This window comes from Cryptomeria japonica, unplaced genomic scaffold (assembly GCF_030272615.1).
Source record: "Cryptomeria japonica unplaced genomic scaffold, Sugi_1.0 HiC_scaffold_62, whole genome shotgun sequence".
NCBI lineage: Eukaryota > Viridiplantae > Streptophyta > Pinopsida > Cupressales > Cupressaceae > Cryptomeria > Cryptomeria japonica.
Window position 1 is genome coordinate 375145 of NW_026728884.1, and position 21686 is coordinate 396830.

Sequence of the window (21686 nt, forward strand, 5' to 3'; positions counted from 1 at the left end):
ATTTTGTTGTTGCTAGTTAACCTATTTGTATCCTCCTTTTTTTGTTCAAAATTGGGTCCTATAAAAAATCCACTTTACCTTGATAAAAAATATTTGTAGGACTTCTACAAATACCATTATGCCACTACAATTATGCGGGACCATTCTTGTGTTTGGACATTTTTTTTATTTTCTTGGTTTTTGACAGCTTTATATTTTTGTTTTGACGGGAATCTCCCACAAGACGACGAACGGAAAGGGGATTCGGGGAAAGAGTTTACAGTCTGCACATGTATTTGTCAATGATGCAAGTGGGAAATTTATTTATTAAGCATTACTTTGTTCTTGTCGCTAGACGGCCAAAGGATTTACGGTTGGAACTTAAACCAGCTATCATTTGTACTTGCACACCATAAATCTTACCAAAGTAAGACCACCCAACAAGTTCGCTTCGCCAAAATGGAAATTACAAAAGTTTTCATCTCTCTTGGTTCTGGGCCTTCCCATTTTCACCTGCGATACAACAACAAGAAAATACGGCACGTTATTTCGTGAATAACAAGATTCCCTTTTGTTATCTATAACCTCATCAATCTTGTCGTCATCTCCTACTGTTGGACAGATGAAACACAGAATGGTTAAGTAACCAGCAGGCGCCCAATTTATTAAACAATCTGATTAACATACAGACTAATCCTTATAAATGACGACCCCAGTAAACCTGTCTGTAGTAATAATTAAGGGAATTTTGAAAGCAGGATTGAATAGGTGCTCAATGGCACACAATAAGGTGATGACATTACACAATAAGGTGATGACATTAGTGGTGGTGAGTATAACCATATGTTGTTTTTTCAATTTGCTTTGTGCAGAAGAAGCGCGCGGAGTCTCCCATTTGGAAAGGAATTCCGCCATTGCCAGGCTCAAAAGAATGGAAGCCTCGATTAAAGCCGTGCAATCAGGAAGGACCCAAACCCGATTGGGTGGTGCCGTTGCACCTGTGATCCGCTTGCCCAAAACACATGTAGTGAACATTGGCATCGGAACCCCACCAAAAAATTTCCAGGGACAAGTGGACACGGGAAGCGATCTGATTTGGCTTCAGTGCGATCTGTTCAATCGGTCTAACTGGTATTATCCTCCTCCGTTCTACCCTGAACATTCATCCACTTACAGGCGGGTTCCTTGCTCTTCTTCCCTCTGCTCTGCCCTTGCCAATTCAACTTGTGCGTCGGACTGTCAATATTCTCATATATACAGCGAAAGCTGGAGCACGCAGGAAGAATTGTCATTCGAGACATTCACCATGGCGGATACAACCGGGGCGGCGCATTTCTTTGGCGGAATTGCGTTTGGGTGCAGCCATGTCGTTCAGGAAGATGTCTTAGAGGAGGCCAACGGCGTTCTGGGGCTCGGCCGAGGACAATTATCGCTTATCTCACAGATTGGAGAATCCAAATTTTCCTATTGCTTACCTTTCGAATACAATGGATCCCCGTTTCAGGACACTGACAGCTTTTCCACGCCTCTGCTGTTCGGTAGCGCAGCCGAGTTTAACGGCATAGGAGTGCAGTCGACGATGGTGATAAACAACACAGTCCTGCCCAAGCTCAACAGCTACTATTATCTCTCTGTGGAAGGAATAAGTCTGGGGAACGTGTCTCTCAATATTTCACGGGGAATGTTTGATATTCAAGCGAATGGAAGCGGGGGATTCATCATTGACTCTGGAATACACTTCACAGTTTTGCCGCACGCTGCCTTCACTGCAGTGGCATCTGTTTTGGATTCTGTGCTAGGACTACCCAGAGCTAACGATTCTAAACATGGGTTAAGTGTATGCTATTCATCACCCTACTATGACTATGTCCCTGATCTGAATATGACTTTCCATATGCTTGGTGCAGATTATGTTGTCGAAGGTAAACATAATTTCGTTCAATATATGGAATCTGGTCCGACTAAAATAGGAAATTTACTATGTCTGGCAATGTTAGATATGGATGAGGCTTCGGTTGCAGGTGTACCGGCCGTCCTTGGAAGTTTTCAGCAACAAGATTACCATATTCTGTATGACAACGCTAACCAGAGGCTGTCCTTTACTCCCACCCGCTGCAGTTCTCTCTCTATGTCTCCCAATCCCTCCTACCTACAGTCCAAAGCTCCCATTCCTATCTTAGGGTCCCATGTCTTGTTACCCGTGCTACTTCTTTATTTTGTAGCTTTCTCATTAACCCTATAAAAGAGATTAAATTCACGAATAATTACAAACGTTTCAATGTAATTTTTTTATTTTTTTGGCTTTTACTTCAATAAAGAGAGTATGCTTCTCCCTCTTGTTTGCACAATAAAATGGAGTTATTCTAAACTACTGTCTTACGTGATTCTCTAAATAATTCTTTTTATCTCCTTTCAATCTCTATGGTAAATTATGTATATTGCCGGTCTTGGCTAATCTTCCTCTAGAAGCACTTTTGCTTGAGATTGAGATCAAATCGATAATTCTTGTACATAGTTTCAGTGCTATACGGTTATTTTGTTAGATAGGTCTTTCATTGAAGGTAGGCTTAGGAGCTGCATATAGGCTACTTGGCAAACTTATAGTAAATGTTACATGCTATATAATTTTTTAACATAAAATCATGCAGCCTTAAATTTTTCCATTTAACGAAAAGGAATCAATTTTATAGGGAATCTTTTTTGGTTATATCCGGAAACCAAAGGGGATACCACCTTTATTCCTACTAACATTGGTCGGAGGATAGGAACATAAATTTCATGAAGTCTGAAATATTCAATTGGATATGCCAGATTTTATACATAACGTAATCCCCTCCACCCTACCATTAGAATAGTAGGAGCAACTATAACCTTCAGCCATTTTGAAAAATATAGTTTGAAAACAAACAAAAATTCTATTTGATATCTGTCAGTCCTATCCATATCATAGCCCCATCACTATTTAGGTGAATTTGTTATTACTTTATGCTTTATGCATGTATTAAACGTGTCTACATATAAAGATATTAAGGCTTTTAATAAATTGAAAAGTCATGGAATTTTTAATGTATTCATTAAAAAAGTTAATAAATTGAAAAGTCATGATATTTTGTCATCAACAAAGTTTATGTCTATAGAAAAAATGTATAATTAGGTAGAGCACTACATTTATTATATTGAGGTTATCATTATTTTTATCAATAATTTATAGACATTATTATTGTATATATTTTTATGTTCTATAGTGTTTATTGCTTTTGAAATAATTTAGCCACTTTTTTTTGTCCTATCAATTAGGAACGGCTATTTGACATACAAATAATGCTATTTTGGAGGTCTTAATTTGGGATACATTCAATTTTCCTTTTAAACAAAATCATATCTTAACTTCTTACATTGTACATTGTTTATGGCAAGATAATCTAATAGTTAATCATATTATTAGTTTAGGATAATATATTTTACTATATTAATCATTTTCTATATTAAAACAAACACAAAATTCTAAAAAATGCATCAATAATTTCTTTAATTCATAAACATCACAACTCTACAATTATTGGATTTAGTGATTCATAGGCTACCACTATGACTAGTTAAGAATTTTGTTATAAAAAATTAAGACTCCTTTATCACTACTATGAATAATTTATAGATTTTTGAGATGAACACATCTTGAAATAACCTTATATCTACCGAGTGCAGGTTTGCCTACTAGAGAGTGGGGATCGCCTTTTATAATTGTACTACTTTAAAGGTATTCTTGTGTTGTAACCTTTTTGGATGGGGATGTTTGGGTAGGAGATATCAGAGATTCTTCCATAGAGTGCTTCATTCGAGATGATTGCGAGGGAATAAATAAGAAAAGCTTCTTTGTCTGGACGAAAAGCTTCCACAGCACAACAATAAGACGGTGGATTCGGGCAAAGAGTTTACATAGTTTGTACTTGTCGAGAATAGAGAGTCTGCACTACTGGAGAAGAACTATATTGTACTTGTCTTGAATAAATGTGCGAAATTTTTTCTTCAGCATGACTTCATTTTTTTCTGCTTAGCTTAAACAATACACTAAGCGCTGACTGCTTTGGTGGTTGTCTCTCTTAACTCAACCCCTTTCCCAGTCACTATGAACTCTGGGCTTAGTGTGTTGTTACTGTTTCCGGCTGTTAAAAGTTTTATCACAGTTTATGTTGATTTTAGCAGTAGAAGGGAAGTTTGGGAATGTTGTTTTTCACCATCAGTAATTGCTGGATTTATAAATTGCACTTACGCATTGAGGAATGGTCTATACAACATGTGAGCATGAGAGTATTTTAAATATATTTAATTAATTTAATTTAATTTAATTTAATTTAATTTAATTTAATTTTTAATATATTTTATTTTTCTTTTATTAATTGTAATGTTTTAAAGTTGTACAAATATTTAAATACGTCATTTAAAATGTTTTTGATTAAGGGAAAATAGTTTTTGATGGAGACAGAAGATCAAAAGATAAACATTACAGTGTAGCTAAACAAAAGACAACAACCAAAGGAAAGACAGTTGGCGAACAAAACGCCAGCAAACAAGAGAACACAGACTAAAAACTAAAAAAGACCGATTGTAGCTCAGGCTTAGGTCAATTTCTAAAGCATTTCCACCCCAGCTCCATTTGTTCCATATTGTCCACAGGCAGCTTAATATCCTCAATTTCCGTGTTGTGGCTTTGCATCCTTTTAGTGGCTTTGTTGTGTCTTTGCATCCTTTTAGTGCTTGCTCTCATTTTAAAATGTTATTTATATTAAATTATTTAAATATTAAAATTTTAGTATTTTTAATATAAATTAAAATTTATATTTTGATAGAAATAAATTTTTATTTCATTTACTTGTTTGATTATGAATAAAAATATAAATCTTATGTATTTAGTAATAATTAAATATTTTAAATTTCAATTTTTTATTACGAAAGAGTTTTTTTCTTTTTTTAACAAAATTTAAGTTTAATTTCTATTAGATTTCATTAACAATTAAATACATTGAAGTTTAATAACTTTCATATTTTAATAACTGAATTTCTGTAAACTATTTTAATTTTTAAATAGATTTTTATATATTATGATAAAATATATTATATATCGAAATCGATGCTTGTCCCTCTCCCAAAATTGGTCCTACATTGATGGTTTTGTGCTTTGCTAAGGTTTTGTGTCTTCCTTGCATACTGTGTGGTTTTCCTCAACCTTATGTCATAATACTTTAACTATGGGGGTCCTTTGGCTTTATAATGGCCTCAGTCAGCCTCACAATAATAGTTAATGTTGGGGTTGATGATTTGGCAATTGGTGATAATAGCTCGTGTGAATAAACGTGCCCAAAAAATTGTGCCCAAAGTGTTTCATGAGGTACATCTTTCGATAAACCTATAAATTTCATTTTGTCCATCTGGGATTTTGAGAATGCATATTAATGGTTAGAGAAGCATAATTTGATAGGATTTTTTGCTATGAGGATCCCCCCTCAAAGAATTCTCTAGGCTTGAGTTGTGAAGGCATGGAACCCTAACGAGGATTGCTTACATGGCATCCAAAATCTGACCAAGCATATTTTTCTATTTTGTTTAATTGAGGTTAACCATGTTCAAGCTATTTTCCAACATGTCCCCTAGTATGTCAGGTCCTCTTTCTTGGTCTTCCAACCTTGGTCTTGAGACTTCATAGTTTGTAATCAGAAAAGGCTTTGTTTCCCAGTTTAGATTAAATTCATTGAGTTGCCTTTTCCTTGTTGGCCTTTTATTGCTAATCATTACCCAATCCTTTAGTAATGTTTGTTTGTGTCAAACCTGACCTCTTTTATCATGCTCGATCCCAAAAAAGGGTCTATGTTAATGTCAACTTGTATTGTGACCTCAAAGGGATGGTGGACATTCAAATAGGAGGTCTTTACCACACCAAACATGTGCCCTATGTAAATTTACCCAATACTCTTTTTGGGTTAATCTTTAGAGCATGAAACTAAGATTTCTCTTTAGGTTATCCTTGAGCTAGGTCACCTCCTAAGAGTTATGATTCTCAACGTTCTCTTGAGGTTTCTATTTTGGAGGGAAAATGCCCTATAATTACCTACAAGGGTAAAATCTCTGGTAATTCTAGCAATTGTTCAGCTAAGCCAATTGATGCAACTAGCATGCAATCATTGCTTATGTAGTCACCACCTACCATGCCCATTTCAAACCCTTCTAAGAAGGGGAAGGAAAATATTGCTCCCACCACTATTGAGGCTTTTGTGTCTTCAACTTTTGTGTAGACACTCTATCCTATATCTATGATTTCATCTCATCCAACTAACCTTTTTTGCAACATGCAGAGTTATTTGGTTAAGTAGCCTTTTTCTTGCTTCCTATAACAAGGCTAGGCATGGAGGGGTAGTCACTACGCTTGCACCACATTGGTCAATTTGTGCGATTGATCATTGATTTGACCATACAATAGCGAGTTATGGACCTTCTTGTCTATCATAAATCACTTATTTAGGATAATTAATGTTTGTGCTCCCAATGATATTATAAAGAGACCTAGTCTTTAGTAGTGGATTGCTAATTAAATGCCTCTAGACACTTGGGTGTTATGTGATAATATAAATATGGTTGAAGTAGCATTTTATAAAAAGGGATAAGTTCCCTTTCATGCCATAAATCAAGTTTTTATACTCCTAATTCCTTTTACTACCAACAAAATATTGTGTGGCATGCATGGAGTGAGTTTTAGGTAGGTAATGACCGAGTTCTTAAAAGGATTGATCATGCCATGTTGATAGAACAATCTATTTTTACCTTCTCTTCAGTTCCTAGGCACTAATGATTTTGCCTCATCCTAAGGTCACCTTGTCAAACCCTTTTCCCATCAATTTTTTTGTTTACTAACTGGTGGTCTAAGCTCATTCATCTAAAATTCATTTTTTCTAGAATATTTCTTGAAGTTATATGCCTATGGTGGCCCACATGCTATGGGTCTATAACCTAAAGTGCCATCCTACTCAATAGGCTGGTTAGATTGCTTGGTAGAACCATTCTATCCTACATGACACTTTGTTCCTCCATATATATGATTTACAACTTCCTCTCTTCCATGAATGGTCCTAGGAAACTACCACTTCAGATCTCTACTATACCATTGAGTATCTTGTCACAATCCCTTTTCTTACAATCTACAAGTGACGATGGAGAACCTTTACCACAAAAAATAGGTTAATGATATCTTTGTTGCTACAAGAGATTACATCAAATACAAGCTTCATCTCTTAAATATGAGTTATCGAGCATCTAAGGAATTTTTCCTTACTTTGTAGGCTCATCATTCCCCACTGGGCATTAAGAGAATTAAAGAAGGTGAGTTGATTCTCTCAAAGATTTCAGACATTATTTAGGAATTTCGTTGTCTAAATGAGAATGTCTTCACTACTCAGGAAGTTACCCATGAGTGAGGTTAAGCTCTCGAAGATTTCTTGACAATTGTTCCGGCTTTAGAAAAATGATGATGGAAGCTAATCTAGCTCAAATTTATTGGAGACAAGCAATAAGAAAAGCAGTCTATACATTCAACAGAGTACATATCAAAGAAAAAACTGGTAAGACACCTTATGAATTATGGTTTGGCAATACACCTACAACTAAGTATTTCAAAATCTTTTGTAGTAAATATTATATTAGGAGAGATGATATCATTGGAAAATTTGATCTTAGATGTGATGAAGGAATATTTATTGGTTATTCTAATGAAAGCAAAGTATATAGATATTATAACAAAAGATTGAAGAGAATTGTGGAGAGCACTAATATCAAGGTGGATGAGCTGAATAGAAGTCAAATCAGAGTTTATGAGCAAAAACTGGTAGTGGAAATGATCATAACTAAACTGGTAATACCTTTACCAGAATAGAAAGTTGAGCAAGTTACTCTAGCAGTATCAAAAAATTCAACAGTAACTGAAGGATGGGAAAGAGGAACAAAGAATTAGAACACTCCTAGGTATGTGACATTGAATCATTCAAAAGATCATATCATTGGGGATAAGAGAAATGGAGTGATGACAAGAAGGAGATTGGTAGCTAATGAGGTATATTTAATTTCTCAAGTTGAACCGGTATCGGTAATTGAAGCATGTAAAGATGAATGTTGGATGAAAGCTATAGAAGAATAATTAGATCAAATTGAGAAGAATAACACATGAACTTTAGTTCCCCAGCCTAAAATTAAGAATGTTATTGGAACTAAATGGGATTTTAGGAATAAATTTAATGAAGATGGACAAGTTGTAAGGAATAAAGCTAGATTGGTTTGTAAAGGATATTCTCATAAGTAAGGAATTGATTATGGTGAAACTTTTGCATCGGTAGCTAGGATTGAAGTTGTAAGATTATTTCTTGCCTATGTTGCACATAAAAACTACAAGGTTCATCAAATGGATGTTAAGTGTGCATTTTTGAATGGAGATCTTGATGAGGAAGTTTATATTGGGCAACCTGATGGCTTTTCACTTTCAGATGATAAAAATATGGTTTGTAGGTTAAGGAAAGCTTTATATTGATTGAAATAGGCACTTAGAGCTTGGTATGCAAGGTTGAATAAATATACTTTTAGGCTTGGTTTCAATAAAGGTAATGCTGACAGTAATCTATACTATGAAGTCACTAATGATGATATACTAATTATTGAGGTATTTGTTGATGGCATCATTTTTGCAGGTGAAGATAAGTTATGCATGAAATTTTCTAAAAATATGGAGAAAGAATTTGAAATGTCTATGATTGGGGAAATGAAATTTTCTTTGGTTTGCAGATTACTCAAACTAATAAAGATATTTTCATCTATCAAACTAAGTATGCTAGGGAACTATTGAAGAAATTTGGTATGGAAGACTAAATCTATAAGTACTCATATGGTCACCAGTGAGAAATTGTCAAGGAAAGATGTATCTGCACTGGTAAATCTTACAAGATACAAGTCTATGATTGGAGGTATGCTATATTTGACTTAGATTAGGCCTGACATAATGAATGTTGTTTGTATTGCATCAAGTTATCAAAGTGATCCTAGAGAAAATCATGAGACTTCTATGAAAAGAGTTTTTAGATACTTGCAAGGTACTTCTAAATATAGTTTGTGGTACCTTAAGGATGATGACTTTACTTTATGTGCATATACAGATGCAGATTGGGAAGGTGATGTTGATGATCGGAAAAGAACTTTCGGTGAAGCTTTCTTTCTTGGAAATAAGTTGGTTTCATGTATCAGCAAGAAAAGGTCATGTACTTCTTTATCTATTGTTGAAGATGACTATGTTGATGTTCTAACTAATTGTACACAAGTTCTATGGATGAAGAAAATGTTGAATGATATTAAAGTTCATTACATTGGACCAGTAGTTATTTATTGTGATAACTCTACTGATATTGACATATGAAAGAAGCTGATATTTCACTCTAATACAAAGTATATATCTATTAAGTATAACTTTTTGAAGGAAAAGGTGGAAGAGAATTAGGTTAGACTAGTTTCTATGAACATTAAAGAGAAGATTGCAGATATTTTCACTAAATGTTTGCCTAAAGAATCGTTTGAGTACCTGAGAGACAAATTAGGGGTTTCTACCCCTTCGACAAAGAACTAATTGATTTTTTTGGCATAAGATCGGTATGCATTATCATAGATTCCATTCATTTTGGACTGATGTGGGGATGCTACTACTCAGGGGGAGTAGTTAGCCTTATGATTCAGTGGTTTTTTATTTTTGCTTTGATATTTTTATTAGATTTCTGGCATTGATATCAAAGGGGGAGAGATATTCATGTGAAAAACTTAAGGGATGTATACTTCAGGGGGAGCATGTTTTAGAACTTCACTGCTATATTCTTTTGTGAAGATTTGTTTAGCACTTCTTGGTACTTGGATTTTTTTCACATGTAGTGTTTCCATCAATGCCAAAGGGGGATATTTTTGGCCATCTGGAGGAATTGATTATGTGTTGCATTGATGTTTTGTCATTGATGTCAACAATAGTTGTTTTGGTTGCTTTACTGACATTCTTCTTGTTCGGGTAGGTTGTTTGGTTTCTGGTTGGATTAGATCATGATGATCTGGTATGCTCCGACATGTTTGGTTTATGGAATTGGCTTATGAATGCTACTCTAATTCATGTTCAGTTAGTTGGTTTTGATTTGGTGATCGACTGTTGTCTTGTAGGCTAGTAAGCTTGGTTTATTATTCCGGTGAGGGTTTCACCAGTAGAGCTTTGATGAAGATATTTGATGTTATGCATAAGTGGTGTTGGTGCAACTTCTAGTGGAGATTTAGGATATTGATGGTGATTGTGTTAGAGGCTTGGTTGATTGGGATCATTGCTTTAGCATGTGTGGACCTAAAATTGGGTCTCGGTTTATCTAGGTTATGGACCGACATAATGTAACATGTGGATTGGACCTCTTGATTCATTTCTGGGATGTGTTATGGGTTGGATACTATTTGTTTGTTATCAAGCTAACATGTTTTGTAATTATGTAATTGGTTTATTGTCTGATGGCCGACCTTATTATCTATGGTCGAGAGTTTGTAGATATATGATGTAAGCTCTCATTGTAGATCATATGGGTACGAGATATGGATATGTAATGTGCGAATAAAGTAATTATCATTCAAGTAGAGGATTTGGTCGATCATTGGTGATCGAGTTGGATTTATGTAAGAGGATTTAGTCCTCTGGCATTGAGCTTAACTAGAACTAGACTCAGGCATAGGAGATGCATGCTATCTTTGCAATTCATTCTTTCTTTTAGATTGTAGTCTATATTTCTATGTAGTTAGTGAGACTCCTTTTGTGATAAGCAGTGTTCTCTAGGTTGTTGGCCTTCCTACAAGTGTAGGCCCCTCATTTGTAATTCACATACTTACTGCAAAAGTATTATCTAACTATGGGTAGGCTTCACACCGTGGTTTTTCCCTTTACCAGGTTTTCCAAGTACAAATCTTAGTGTCATGTGGTTGGTATTTATTCTCTGATTGTTTTTTATGCTTAATTAGTTTATCTGCTATGTCTTTATTTGGTTTATGCATTCCGATATTGATCTTTTGGGTTTCTTTATTAAAGTTTTAATTGCTTAAGGTTCTGGTAATCTAAGACAACTCATTCACCCCCCTGCTCTCAGTTGTCGTTTGGTTATTTAAACTATCTAACAAGATCACGTAAATATAATAGGAGTTTATTATGGTAGGTAAAAATTTAGGTAAATTTTCATGCATTATTCTCACTATGTATAACAATTGACTTGAATGGAAAATAAAGCTTGTTAAAAGATAAACAAAATTGAATTTAATTGTCAAAATATGTAGAACTACATATGGAAATCAAGATGATTTTACTGGTGGTGCATCTAACAATTAAAGTGAGTTGGACCATGGTGGTGCTAAAGCATCATTTTTCAACTTCCTTGATTCAAAGAGTTCTTGCAATCTGATCTTGAATCTTTGAATACTCAACCTTTTCAACTAACTATGCTTTGTATTTTTTCCACACTCTTATGATTGTTTCTCTTAGTCTTGTAGACCAACTTAACACCAAACTTTTTATTGATATTTGGGAGCTTTATAAACTCCCAATCATTATTCCTATGAATTAAACCTATCTCTTCTTCCTTTCGTTGCAACTGAACCTCATTAGTGCATGCATCTTGAAAACAAGATGGCTCAATTTTTTTGAAAGCAAAGAAAAACTTACTATATCACCAAATGAGTTCTCTTCATGTGTTTGTCTTCTGCTCCTTTGATAAATATCACATAAATGTTTTACTTTCTAAATGTAGAACTTGGAATTAAAGAATTATATAAGGGACTACTTGGTGGATTTGTAGCACTTGAAACTAAAATATTGGTTGGTTATTCATGGTGAATACCTTGAATACTATAACTATTCAAAATAGATTTTGACATCTTAACATGGCCCTTTTTATTAGCATAATCTCCCCCTCCATAAAAAATAACATGTCATAACACAATAAGGCTATTAGTGAGAGGATTATGCAACATGTAAGCCTTAATTTTCTTATTATACCCAACAAAAATCCTTGACTTAATTTTTGAATCTAAATTTTATCTCTTTTGATTAGCCACATGAACATAGGCTAAATAACCAAAAAAATTAAATAACTAACATTTGGCTTTTTCTCCTACAAGGCTTTAGAAAGAGTCATCATATTCAGCACACTAGTGAGACTGCAATTGAGAATGTGCAATATTGTAGTAACTAGACCACCCTAGAAATAATTGCCTAATCACTTGGTCTATAACATACTCCTTGTCATTTCCACCACTATATAATTTTTCTCTTCATCTACTCCATTTTCTTGAGGTGTGTAAGAAGTGGTGATTTGTCTTTTGATAGGATTCATATTACAATAATTTCAAAAATCTCTTCAACAAAATTATCCTCTATGAGTATTTATTAAGCATTTGATTTTGTACAATTTTTCATTTTCCGCAAGGGATTTAAACCTCTCAAATGTTTTAGAGGCTTAATCCTTGGTCCTCAATAAGTGAACGAAACACTTTTGTGAGTATTCATCAATAAACATAAAAAAATATGATGACTTACCTAAACTCTTTGTTTACATAGGACCACAAATGCCTGACTTAACTAGCCGAAGTGAATAATGGATCCTCCATGCATTGCCTTTTGAAACTTTTTTCCATTACATGCTCTCCTTTAGAACATCTTTGACAAACCTTCTTGTGTTCCTCAACAAAGCTTCAAGCTATGAAATTTCAAATGGTCATACTTGAGATGCCACAACAAAATTTTATATTCATATTCCATATTGACAAGAATTTCCAATTGTGTTCACCAAACATCAATGAGGACATCCAATTCTTTGACATAGACACAACTGTAACCACCCAATTGTCTTGATTCATATCATATATTGTATATTACTAATTTTAAAATAATACTTTATATTTATTCTCTTCAAATTATCCAATAGTCAACAAATTATTCTTTAATTGTGGAGTGTAATAAATTTCTTTCACACTTTTCATATCTTTTCTTGTATGGACTTTCATATTTCCTTTTGCAGCATCCTCCAATGTTTCATCATCACCAAGCTTGAAGTTGGATTTGAAATATTTGTCTATTGTAGAAAATAGGTTCTCATTTTTTGACATATGGCTATAACACCCATAATCTAAATAACATGTGTTATCAATGTTGCTTCTTTATTTTGTAGCCCTTTCAGTAACCCTATAACAGAGACTAAATTCATGAAAAATTACAAACATTTTGATCTAACTTCTTGGATTTCACATACTCTCTTATTTTTGTTTGCACAATAAGGTGAAATAGTTCTAAACTACTATGTAAAGAGATGATTATTCTGAACAACTGTACAAAGATTTTTTTCTTCTTTTTTATATTTATGATTACAAATAAATATGGACAAATGTTTCAATAATTATTGAATTAACAATGTTTGAGAGGGTCAACTATTTCAGACGGTATGATTTAAAATTTGAAGAGTATGCAAGAAAGATAGCTAAACTAACAAAAAAAGAAGAATACAAAGATCCATTCCATAGGGAAGAATTATTGAAAAGAAAATCATTCAACTAAATTTTAAAAATTATAATATGATCTAACATCAAAGGGATACACTCACAAAACATTTCATGACTCAGAGATTCAGAAATGACCTATCATTTTATACTAGATGCATAATAAGATATGCATTCATTCATTTAAATGAGAGAATGCTCTCCATTTTTATCTTACAAATATCCATGATAGTAAATTCATGTTGACAAGTGATGCTTGTGTCCTATTATTCAACTCAATTTCACTAGCATGCACTACCATGCAATAAATTCATCCTTGGTTATAATTTTTAGACAACTATTTAGATATGATTTTCAATAATTTAGTTATTTCTTTTAGTTAAAAGACCTGTTTGAAATAATGCATGTTGAATTGCCAAGGGCAAAGGGGAAGGAAGAAGAGAAGAGAAGTTGGGAATCCGTTTGTAAGTGGAGGAATCTTCTTGTTAATTATGAACAAGTAGAGAAAACATATTTAAGAACTTAAAATAGAAAACTTAAACAAAAAATGCATAAGACAAGTTTTGACATGGTTCACCACTAAGTGGCAACATCCACAATTTAAAAAATAGGGAGTAATCTCTATTAATCAATAATGAAAATAAGACACATCAAGCATGAACTAAACTCAAGTATGTATATAATCATATAGAGCCTTCAAGCGAAGAGTCTATAGAAGATGAATAGTCATCACCATTGGGCTTCACATCCCAACAATCTACCACTTGAAATCCAACTGGCATAGCCATTCTCTCAGTATTCTCTACATTTCAAATTCTCCACATTGAAATCAGGCTCATCAAAGACTTCAATATCACACAATTTTTCTCACAGACACTATGGATAAGCCTTTTCCAAGTCAAATCAGAGTCAAATATATCATCTCCTCCTAATAAAAACTCAGGTACAAATCCACTTTTTGGAGGTTCAAAAAACACTCCATCACGATACACTCCTCTTGTGCTCCCCGTCAACAAAAAATCTAAAGACATGGCATCTTTCTCAAACACCATGATTGATGAGGCCTGCTCAATAATACCAATTCATAAGGTTCTAGAACAAACATCATATTCCTTGGAATAGACATTGTCATCATGCCACCTATAGCTTTTGGTACCAAGCTACCAAACTCGATTACGTCCAAAACCGTTACAAATCCACTAGCCGTTAGGTGTGGAAGGGCCCATAAGTATGATGCATTGTTGCATTTTGCATGCCTACTAATGCAATCATATTGTAACAACTTCACATGGAAAACCATTGGTCTAGCAGGATACATGATGTCACAAAGTCCATCCACCATGGCTAGTTGTTGAAGCCCAAGTCATCCTTCCTTTAACAAATCCACAACATTAATTTTCATCCAATCAGTACACACCAAGCTATGTGGGTATTCTCCAATTTAGGCCAATGCCTCCAGTGATTCATATTCACACACTAGTTCATCCAAAAGCTCAGAATGCTTTCCATGAGAAATTTTCATAGATGCATTCTTTAGAAGATCCTTACCTTGGGCAGATGTGGACAAGCTATCAATGGAAATATCATGCTGAGAAGAATGAAATTCATCATCTTCACATGCCTAATATGTACTTCCTCCTTCATCCTCTGGCAACAAAACCCCTTCGTTAGTTCTTGTCAGTGGAGGTTCTCATTCCTTAATGCATTCAATGGAAATGAAATCTAGGGAATTAAATATTCCAATGGATCTTTCCTGATTTAACTCTGCTAATTCATGGTTGCTACCTTTTTCTGGCAGGCACTGCTTCCAAACTAGAATCCCATATTTTGTGCAATTAGGGATGGTGACAATGGCCTCTTCTACTTTCATGGTCTCAGGAAAATCTACTAGATACAACTTCTTGTTCTCCTCATCCTCCACGTCGAATTTCTCAGCCTTTATTGCTTCTATCACTAACAAACTCTGTATTATGTTGTCCAACCATCCATGATCGAGTGTTTCAAACAGGGTTCACTTGTCTAGCCACTTATTCACCTCTTCAATGTCCAAAATTTAAACTTAGGACACGATGTCCTTCTCTATATTCATTTCTACTGACATATCCATAGAACCTAAAACACTGTCTAATCTAGAAAAAAATGTATTGACGGTAACCAATTCCTTTTTCAGCTCTTCATTTCTTTTTTTGTTAAAAAAACTCCCACTCTTTCATAAATTTGTCTCATAAATATGCCATTTCATCTTCCATATTGTATATTCACTCCATGAGAATAAAATTTTCCTCTCAGTCTCTCAATTCGTTCGTATAGGCAATCTTCTAAGTTTTTGGCCTTACCTTCTTCAGGGTCATTTTCATTTGTTAGATTTGAGACTCTATCCTCCTCACCCCAAGAGGCATCCTTCTCATCCTGGAAGAAAAAAAAATAGTCTCTTCTTCTTCAAATAATGATTACTTCAAGCCCTCTTCTTCTTTAGCCAAAGTCTCCCCCTTTTTACATCCATCCCACCAATGAACATGAGATTTATTTTCAACCTTCACTTGGAGATCACTCTCTACTAAGTCTAGACTACCAAGAAATTTATTGATGATTAATTTGGCTTCATCAACTAATTCGGACTCATCATTTGAAACTTTAGCATGTCTCCTTATAACATGAAAGCACCCAGCTCTGGGATCAAACACAATACATGGGAACCCATGTCTGCTCAACATTTTACCATAGCTCTGTTAACAATTGTTAATTATAAACAAGCAGAGAAAATATATTTAAGAACTCCTAACAGAAAACTAAAATAGAAAACACATAACACAAGTTTTAATGTGGTTCACCACTAAGTGGTTACGTCCACCAAAAATGTAGGGAGTAATCTCTATTAATCAATAATACAAATACAACACATCAAGCATGGACTATACTCAAGTATACATATAATCATATAAAGGCTTCAAGCAAAGAGTTTCTAAAAGACGAATAGTCATGACTATTGGGCTTCACATCCCAATAGTTCCAAGTAGAATGTAGGAAGATTAGAGCCATTAGAGCCACTGAATGGATCGCACTAAAACCAAATTGGATCACTTCCTATGTCCACTTGTCCTTGGAAATTTTTTGGTGGGGTTTTAATGCTAAATTGCACGTGTTGTGGGAAAGTGGGTTAAAGGAGAAATGACAACAACCAGTTAGGTTTTTGTCCTTTCTGATTGTACAAATCTAACCAAGGCTTCCATTCTTTTGGGCTTGGTAATGGCAAAATTTATTTCCAAATGGAGGCCTCCACGCACTACTTCTACTAAGAGTAATCTAAGAATACAAAATATGATTCAATTCAACACTAATAGTGTGATCACTTAACACACATAACAAAGGAGAGAACAAGGAGCATGGTGAGTCTAGGAGCAGGAAGGGATGCAAGAGCGGGACTAGGGTTTCAGAGGAGGTTGTTGAAGACTTGAAAGATGGTGATGGCGATGGCATTTTTGTGCCTTGTTTCATTTTGGTCCACTCCTTCGCTTATGGTTGTTTACTGGGTAGCCATGATAGCAGAACTAGAACTGGTTGAAAGAGTGGATGCTGGTCTAATGGAGACTTGGTGCAGTGGTTGTTGTTCCTCTATGTGGGCCTCGTCAAGGGGGAGGCTTGGCGGTGGGAGATTTGGCCTTTTGTGGCTCACCCTCTATAGCCCCTTTGTAGTTGTGGGTTCCTCATTGCTATCCTCCCTATTGGTCTGACTATGACCTATGGATGTGTCACTACCCTTATCTCGGTGGAGTGTGGGGGTGCTATTTGGGACCTAGATGGATCTACTTGGACTTGGCCTTTGTTAGGGTTCTTGAGCTCTTCTACCCCCTCAGGTTGTCTATTGCCTTTGGAGAGTTTTTTTCTTCGTAGGGGAGCTCTGTTCCTCCTTTTTCCCTCCTTAATTAATCTATAGAGGTGAATAGAATCCTGGTGGGAGGAAGCAGTGTCTGGTCAATCTTTTCAAGATGGATTTTTTTAAGGGGATCTATTGCCCTATTTTTGGAGGCTGGAAACTAATCTTCTTTCTTTACCAAAATGATTGTTCCTGACCACTCTAATCCTGTGGAGGTGTATTATCTAGTTCTGTCAGTTCGCTAGGTTCTTACTTACTATGGGCCTTTATTTTCTATGAAGGCTTCAAGAGCCTTTTTTAATCTCAGATCTTCTGTGTGTGGGTGTGGTTTTTTTTTTCCCTTGACCTTTATGGTGTTGAATGGTGCTTGGAAGGCTCAACTAGTGATCTGTATCTCTTTAGATCCTATAGAAGTGGGTCCTTTTCTTATAGAGGTGGAAAAGTGCTCTAACAAAGGGGAGATTATTTTCAACTAGTTTTTCTCTGTTGGCTTTAACTTGTGGATTTTGGGACCTTTCCCAAAACTCAGTTTACTATTGGTTTTGGGAGCTTGCTCAAAACCCATTGTGGTTTGCAGGGGCCTTGATATACCCTTTGGTTGTGGGAGGCATTCAAAACACAATCTCTTGAAGGTTAGGGGAGCCTTTCAAAACCCCTATGTCTCGATTCAGTTTTTAATGTTTCTTTTATGTAATCAATTCTCACTAGCTGCTAATAGTTTTTGAGGGCCCATCACAGACTGTAGTTGTTTTTGGTTAAGGGATGGGCTAGCCTTTTGCTGCCTAATTTTTCTGAACATGGCTAAGGGAGCTCAGAAAATCCTTGATGTTTTGATGTGGGAGTCTATCGACTTAATCTAATGATTTATGTTGTGTTGCCAGCTGGTTTGGTGCTCATTTTTTTCTATTTTTGGTTGTGCTAGCTTTTGGCTAGTTCTAGCCAAATCTATTGTTTTAGTTTGTTGATCTTATTTGCCTATCTTTATGGTAGAAGTTTCTTTGTAGGTTTCAAATCCTCACAAAATTTGAGGGTTTCAAGTCCCTTTAAAACTTGATGTACGGGGTTTCTAGTCCTCTCCAAACCTGTTTTCCCTTAATCAAAAATAATGTGATCACTTAATTGTATTTCATTGAGCATCTATTCAATCCCGTTTTCCAAATTCTCTTAATTACTACTAGAGGCAAGTTCACTGGGGGTCATCATTTATAAAGATTAGTCTGTATGTTAATCAAATTGTTTAATTAATTGGGCACCTATTGGTTTTTTATCATTATTTTTTTGATCTATCAAACAATGGGAGATAATGACAACTTGTACAGACACTCCTTTAAACCCTAACTTCTCTTGTATTCTGTTGAAACTAGGTTGTGTATATATGCACTATTAGTTGTGTTCTCCTACAAATTGAAACCAATATTGAGTATTGTAGCAAATAGGTTTATCCTTCAAATGGTCCCATTCTAATTATTTGTCAACTCCAAAGTTATCTTTTTTTATTGTAAGTTCTCCCTTGACAACTAAATAGAATCACTCAATGATTGTTGGATCATATGGATTCTTGAACTTGTTTAATTACATGTAAATTAGTAGCCTCCTCCATCTTATTTCTTCTAACATGTGTTGTGGAAATTTATAGAATCAACATCTAGAATGTCCACATATAGAATAATTTGATTGAAAAATCTAACCTCTACATCAAAAACAAAATGGTTTTTCAAGAATAACATATTCGTATTGTTCTATGTCTTTTCTTCTATGTAAAAATCTAACCAATATATAGTGGTTGTAATTTCCCTTTCTTGATTACATATATGTATCCTTAATATACCAGCCTCTAACTTTATATAAGTAGCTATAATTTCTTGATTTTTATCTCTTAATTATTGGTACCTATTGATATGCCTCTTAAAAATAATATAGCTTTATGATGCTCAAATCATACTAAATTTTCATCTTTAAGACATTGATGCATGAAGAAACTCTCACATGATCTAGTCATTATGACTTAATTTTATAAAAAAAATATTTTGTGTATTTGCATGAAGCTCCATTTTCTATAATTTCTATAATTTATTCTACAACTTAGATCAATAATCGTGAAAATAATATGGCGTTCATTATAGTCACTTTTGTATTCTAACTTGTCATTTTTTCTTCCCACTATTTTTTATTTCAATTCAACATCTTTCTACTAATGTGCAACATGAAATTGTTTCTTTAGTAGTGATACCTTGATACTCTTAAGGTCCTCTATTTGATTATACTCAAAATATCCTTACATTTAATTACCTAATGAATTAGATTTTCTTAGCCTAAAAATACTAACTAGAAACTCCATTTTCATTTTTTTATCAATCTTGAAGATGAAATTATTTAATTATAGTCTCCAGCATCCATTTTATCTAGTGCACCTTCCTTTTCCCATCCCTCCTATTTTGGTCCTTCATTTTCATCACTCACATATTCTACTCTTCAATGTGCATGGCCACTTCCTTTTTCCTCTTAAACTAGTTCCATTCTTATGAACATCTTAATTAGGGATTCAATTACTCTATTAATCTTCTTTTTATTTTATTCTAAGAGGCATCCTTTTTTAATTACTCTTCTTTCCTATTATAACACCCTTTGTCAATGTTATGAACTCCTCTTGCCACTCATAACTTGGTGCTCATGTCAATTTGTCTTGATATTTGAATTTATGTATTATGTTGTTTTAATATAATATAAATTTAATTGACTTAAAATAATAGCTAATTAATAATAAAATATATTAAATTTTACAAACTAAAATAATATGGGAATAAACCAACTCATGATGAATGAAGTTGAGTTTAATGAAAACCTAATCGACAAGAGAAATAGTGACATGGGGAAAGAGAAAAGCCATCCATGTAGTTTTTGTTCAAATTCTATGTCAACTAGTTACCACTCATACCTTCTAAATGGTGTGGCAACAAAAAAGAGAAGACGATGTATTTTTTTTAAAATCACACCATGAGAATACTTAATATCAAGGAAAAACAAAGGATGAAATGCCACGAATTTGAATGATATTTCCCCATGCCCTCAGGAGACTTTATGTAAGACATGGATTATAAACCATCATTACCTTGTGTTAGTCTCATCTTCCATTTCCTTTCTAAATCTTCTTCCATCTGCTGCCATATTCTTATAAGTGTTATCATGATCATTGTCATATGAGTGAGAGATAGATTGAGTCACATAACTTTACCAAAAGAAGAAAATCAACACTCCATTAAGAAAGGATAGAGGAAGCTAGTTGAATCAGATCATCACCAGTAAGATAAATCAAGAGAGCTTCATCAGGAGGAGGGGCAACTTCTCACACTTGATATGACTTCACTACTAGGTAGGATAGTTTTCTAATGCCAATATTGTTAGAAGTTAGTAGATAAATTGCTTTTCAATTATTAGTTCTTGCTTGCAAGAAATTATACCTGAGCGATTCTTAATGAAACAATGATTAATCTTTTTTTCCTAAGCCAATCAAACTATCTCATTTTTTTGTCTAAATTTTTTTCATGTATACATTATGTACAACTTGCACATTTTTTTATTTGAAATACTTATCCATGTTGAATTCTAAAAAAACTGAGAACTGGTATAGAAAATTCATAAAAAAAAGAAATCTTTTAATACAAACACAAATCCTTTATTCAAATCTGGAAAACCCAATTAAATTGTTGCAAGACATACTAAACATTGCAATTCAACAGTTTTTATAGAGGTTTCAACCTCTTCCAACAAATAGTTCACTCCTGATTACATTTCATGCATTCACTATGCATTATTCGAATAAAATAATTAATTGAGTCTCAAAAATAATTAACCAAATAAAACTATAAATTTTCTCCTAAAAATAAAACATGTGAGTGCACATGATTTATTTCACTAAAAATAAAAATGAACTAATTCTCTAAAAGAAAACTAATATAAGTTTTCTTGTTGTACATGGAAAGAAACTAGACTTCTAAAATTAAAACATGAGTTGTATGCATATTCAGGGCATCAATTATCTTCATACTCCCCCTTGATGCTGAGAATCACAAATTTATCTTGAAGCTTTGAGAAACTAAATCTTTGTAACCTTATGTGACCTTGTTGTACAAGAGAATTCAATGTAGTAAAATCCAAACTTTGGCAACTCACTTCATGAGAGATCACAAAGTCTTCCCTCCCCTTCCTTTACTTAAAGTAGACTCGTGGCACTTCAATGTGCCATCATAGCAACCAG

The 21686-nt window shown here is 34.2% G+C and overlaps 1 protein-coding gene across 1 annotated transcript; it reads left to right on the forward strand.

The window, feature by feature from the left end:
- The first annotated feature begins 682 nt into the window (after positions 1-682).
- LOC131863417 (aspartic proteinase nepenthesin-2-like) lies at positions 683-2221 on the forward strand. Its single transcript, XM_059215121.1, has one exon. The coding sequence runs from the start codon at positions 683-685 to the stop codon at positions 2219-2221; it is 1539 nt and encodes a 512-aa protein (XP_059071104.1).
- The last annotated feature ends 19465 nt before the right edge of the window (positions 2222-21686 follow it).

What these genes read in the sequence shown, in the direction of transcription:
- LOC131863417 (XM_059215121.1), top strand. Translation starts at nt 683, where the DNA reads ATGACGACCCCAGTAAACCTGTCTGTAGTAATAATTAAGGGAATTTTG.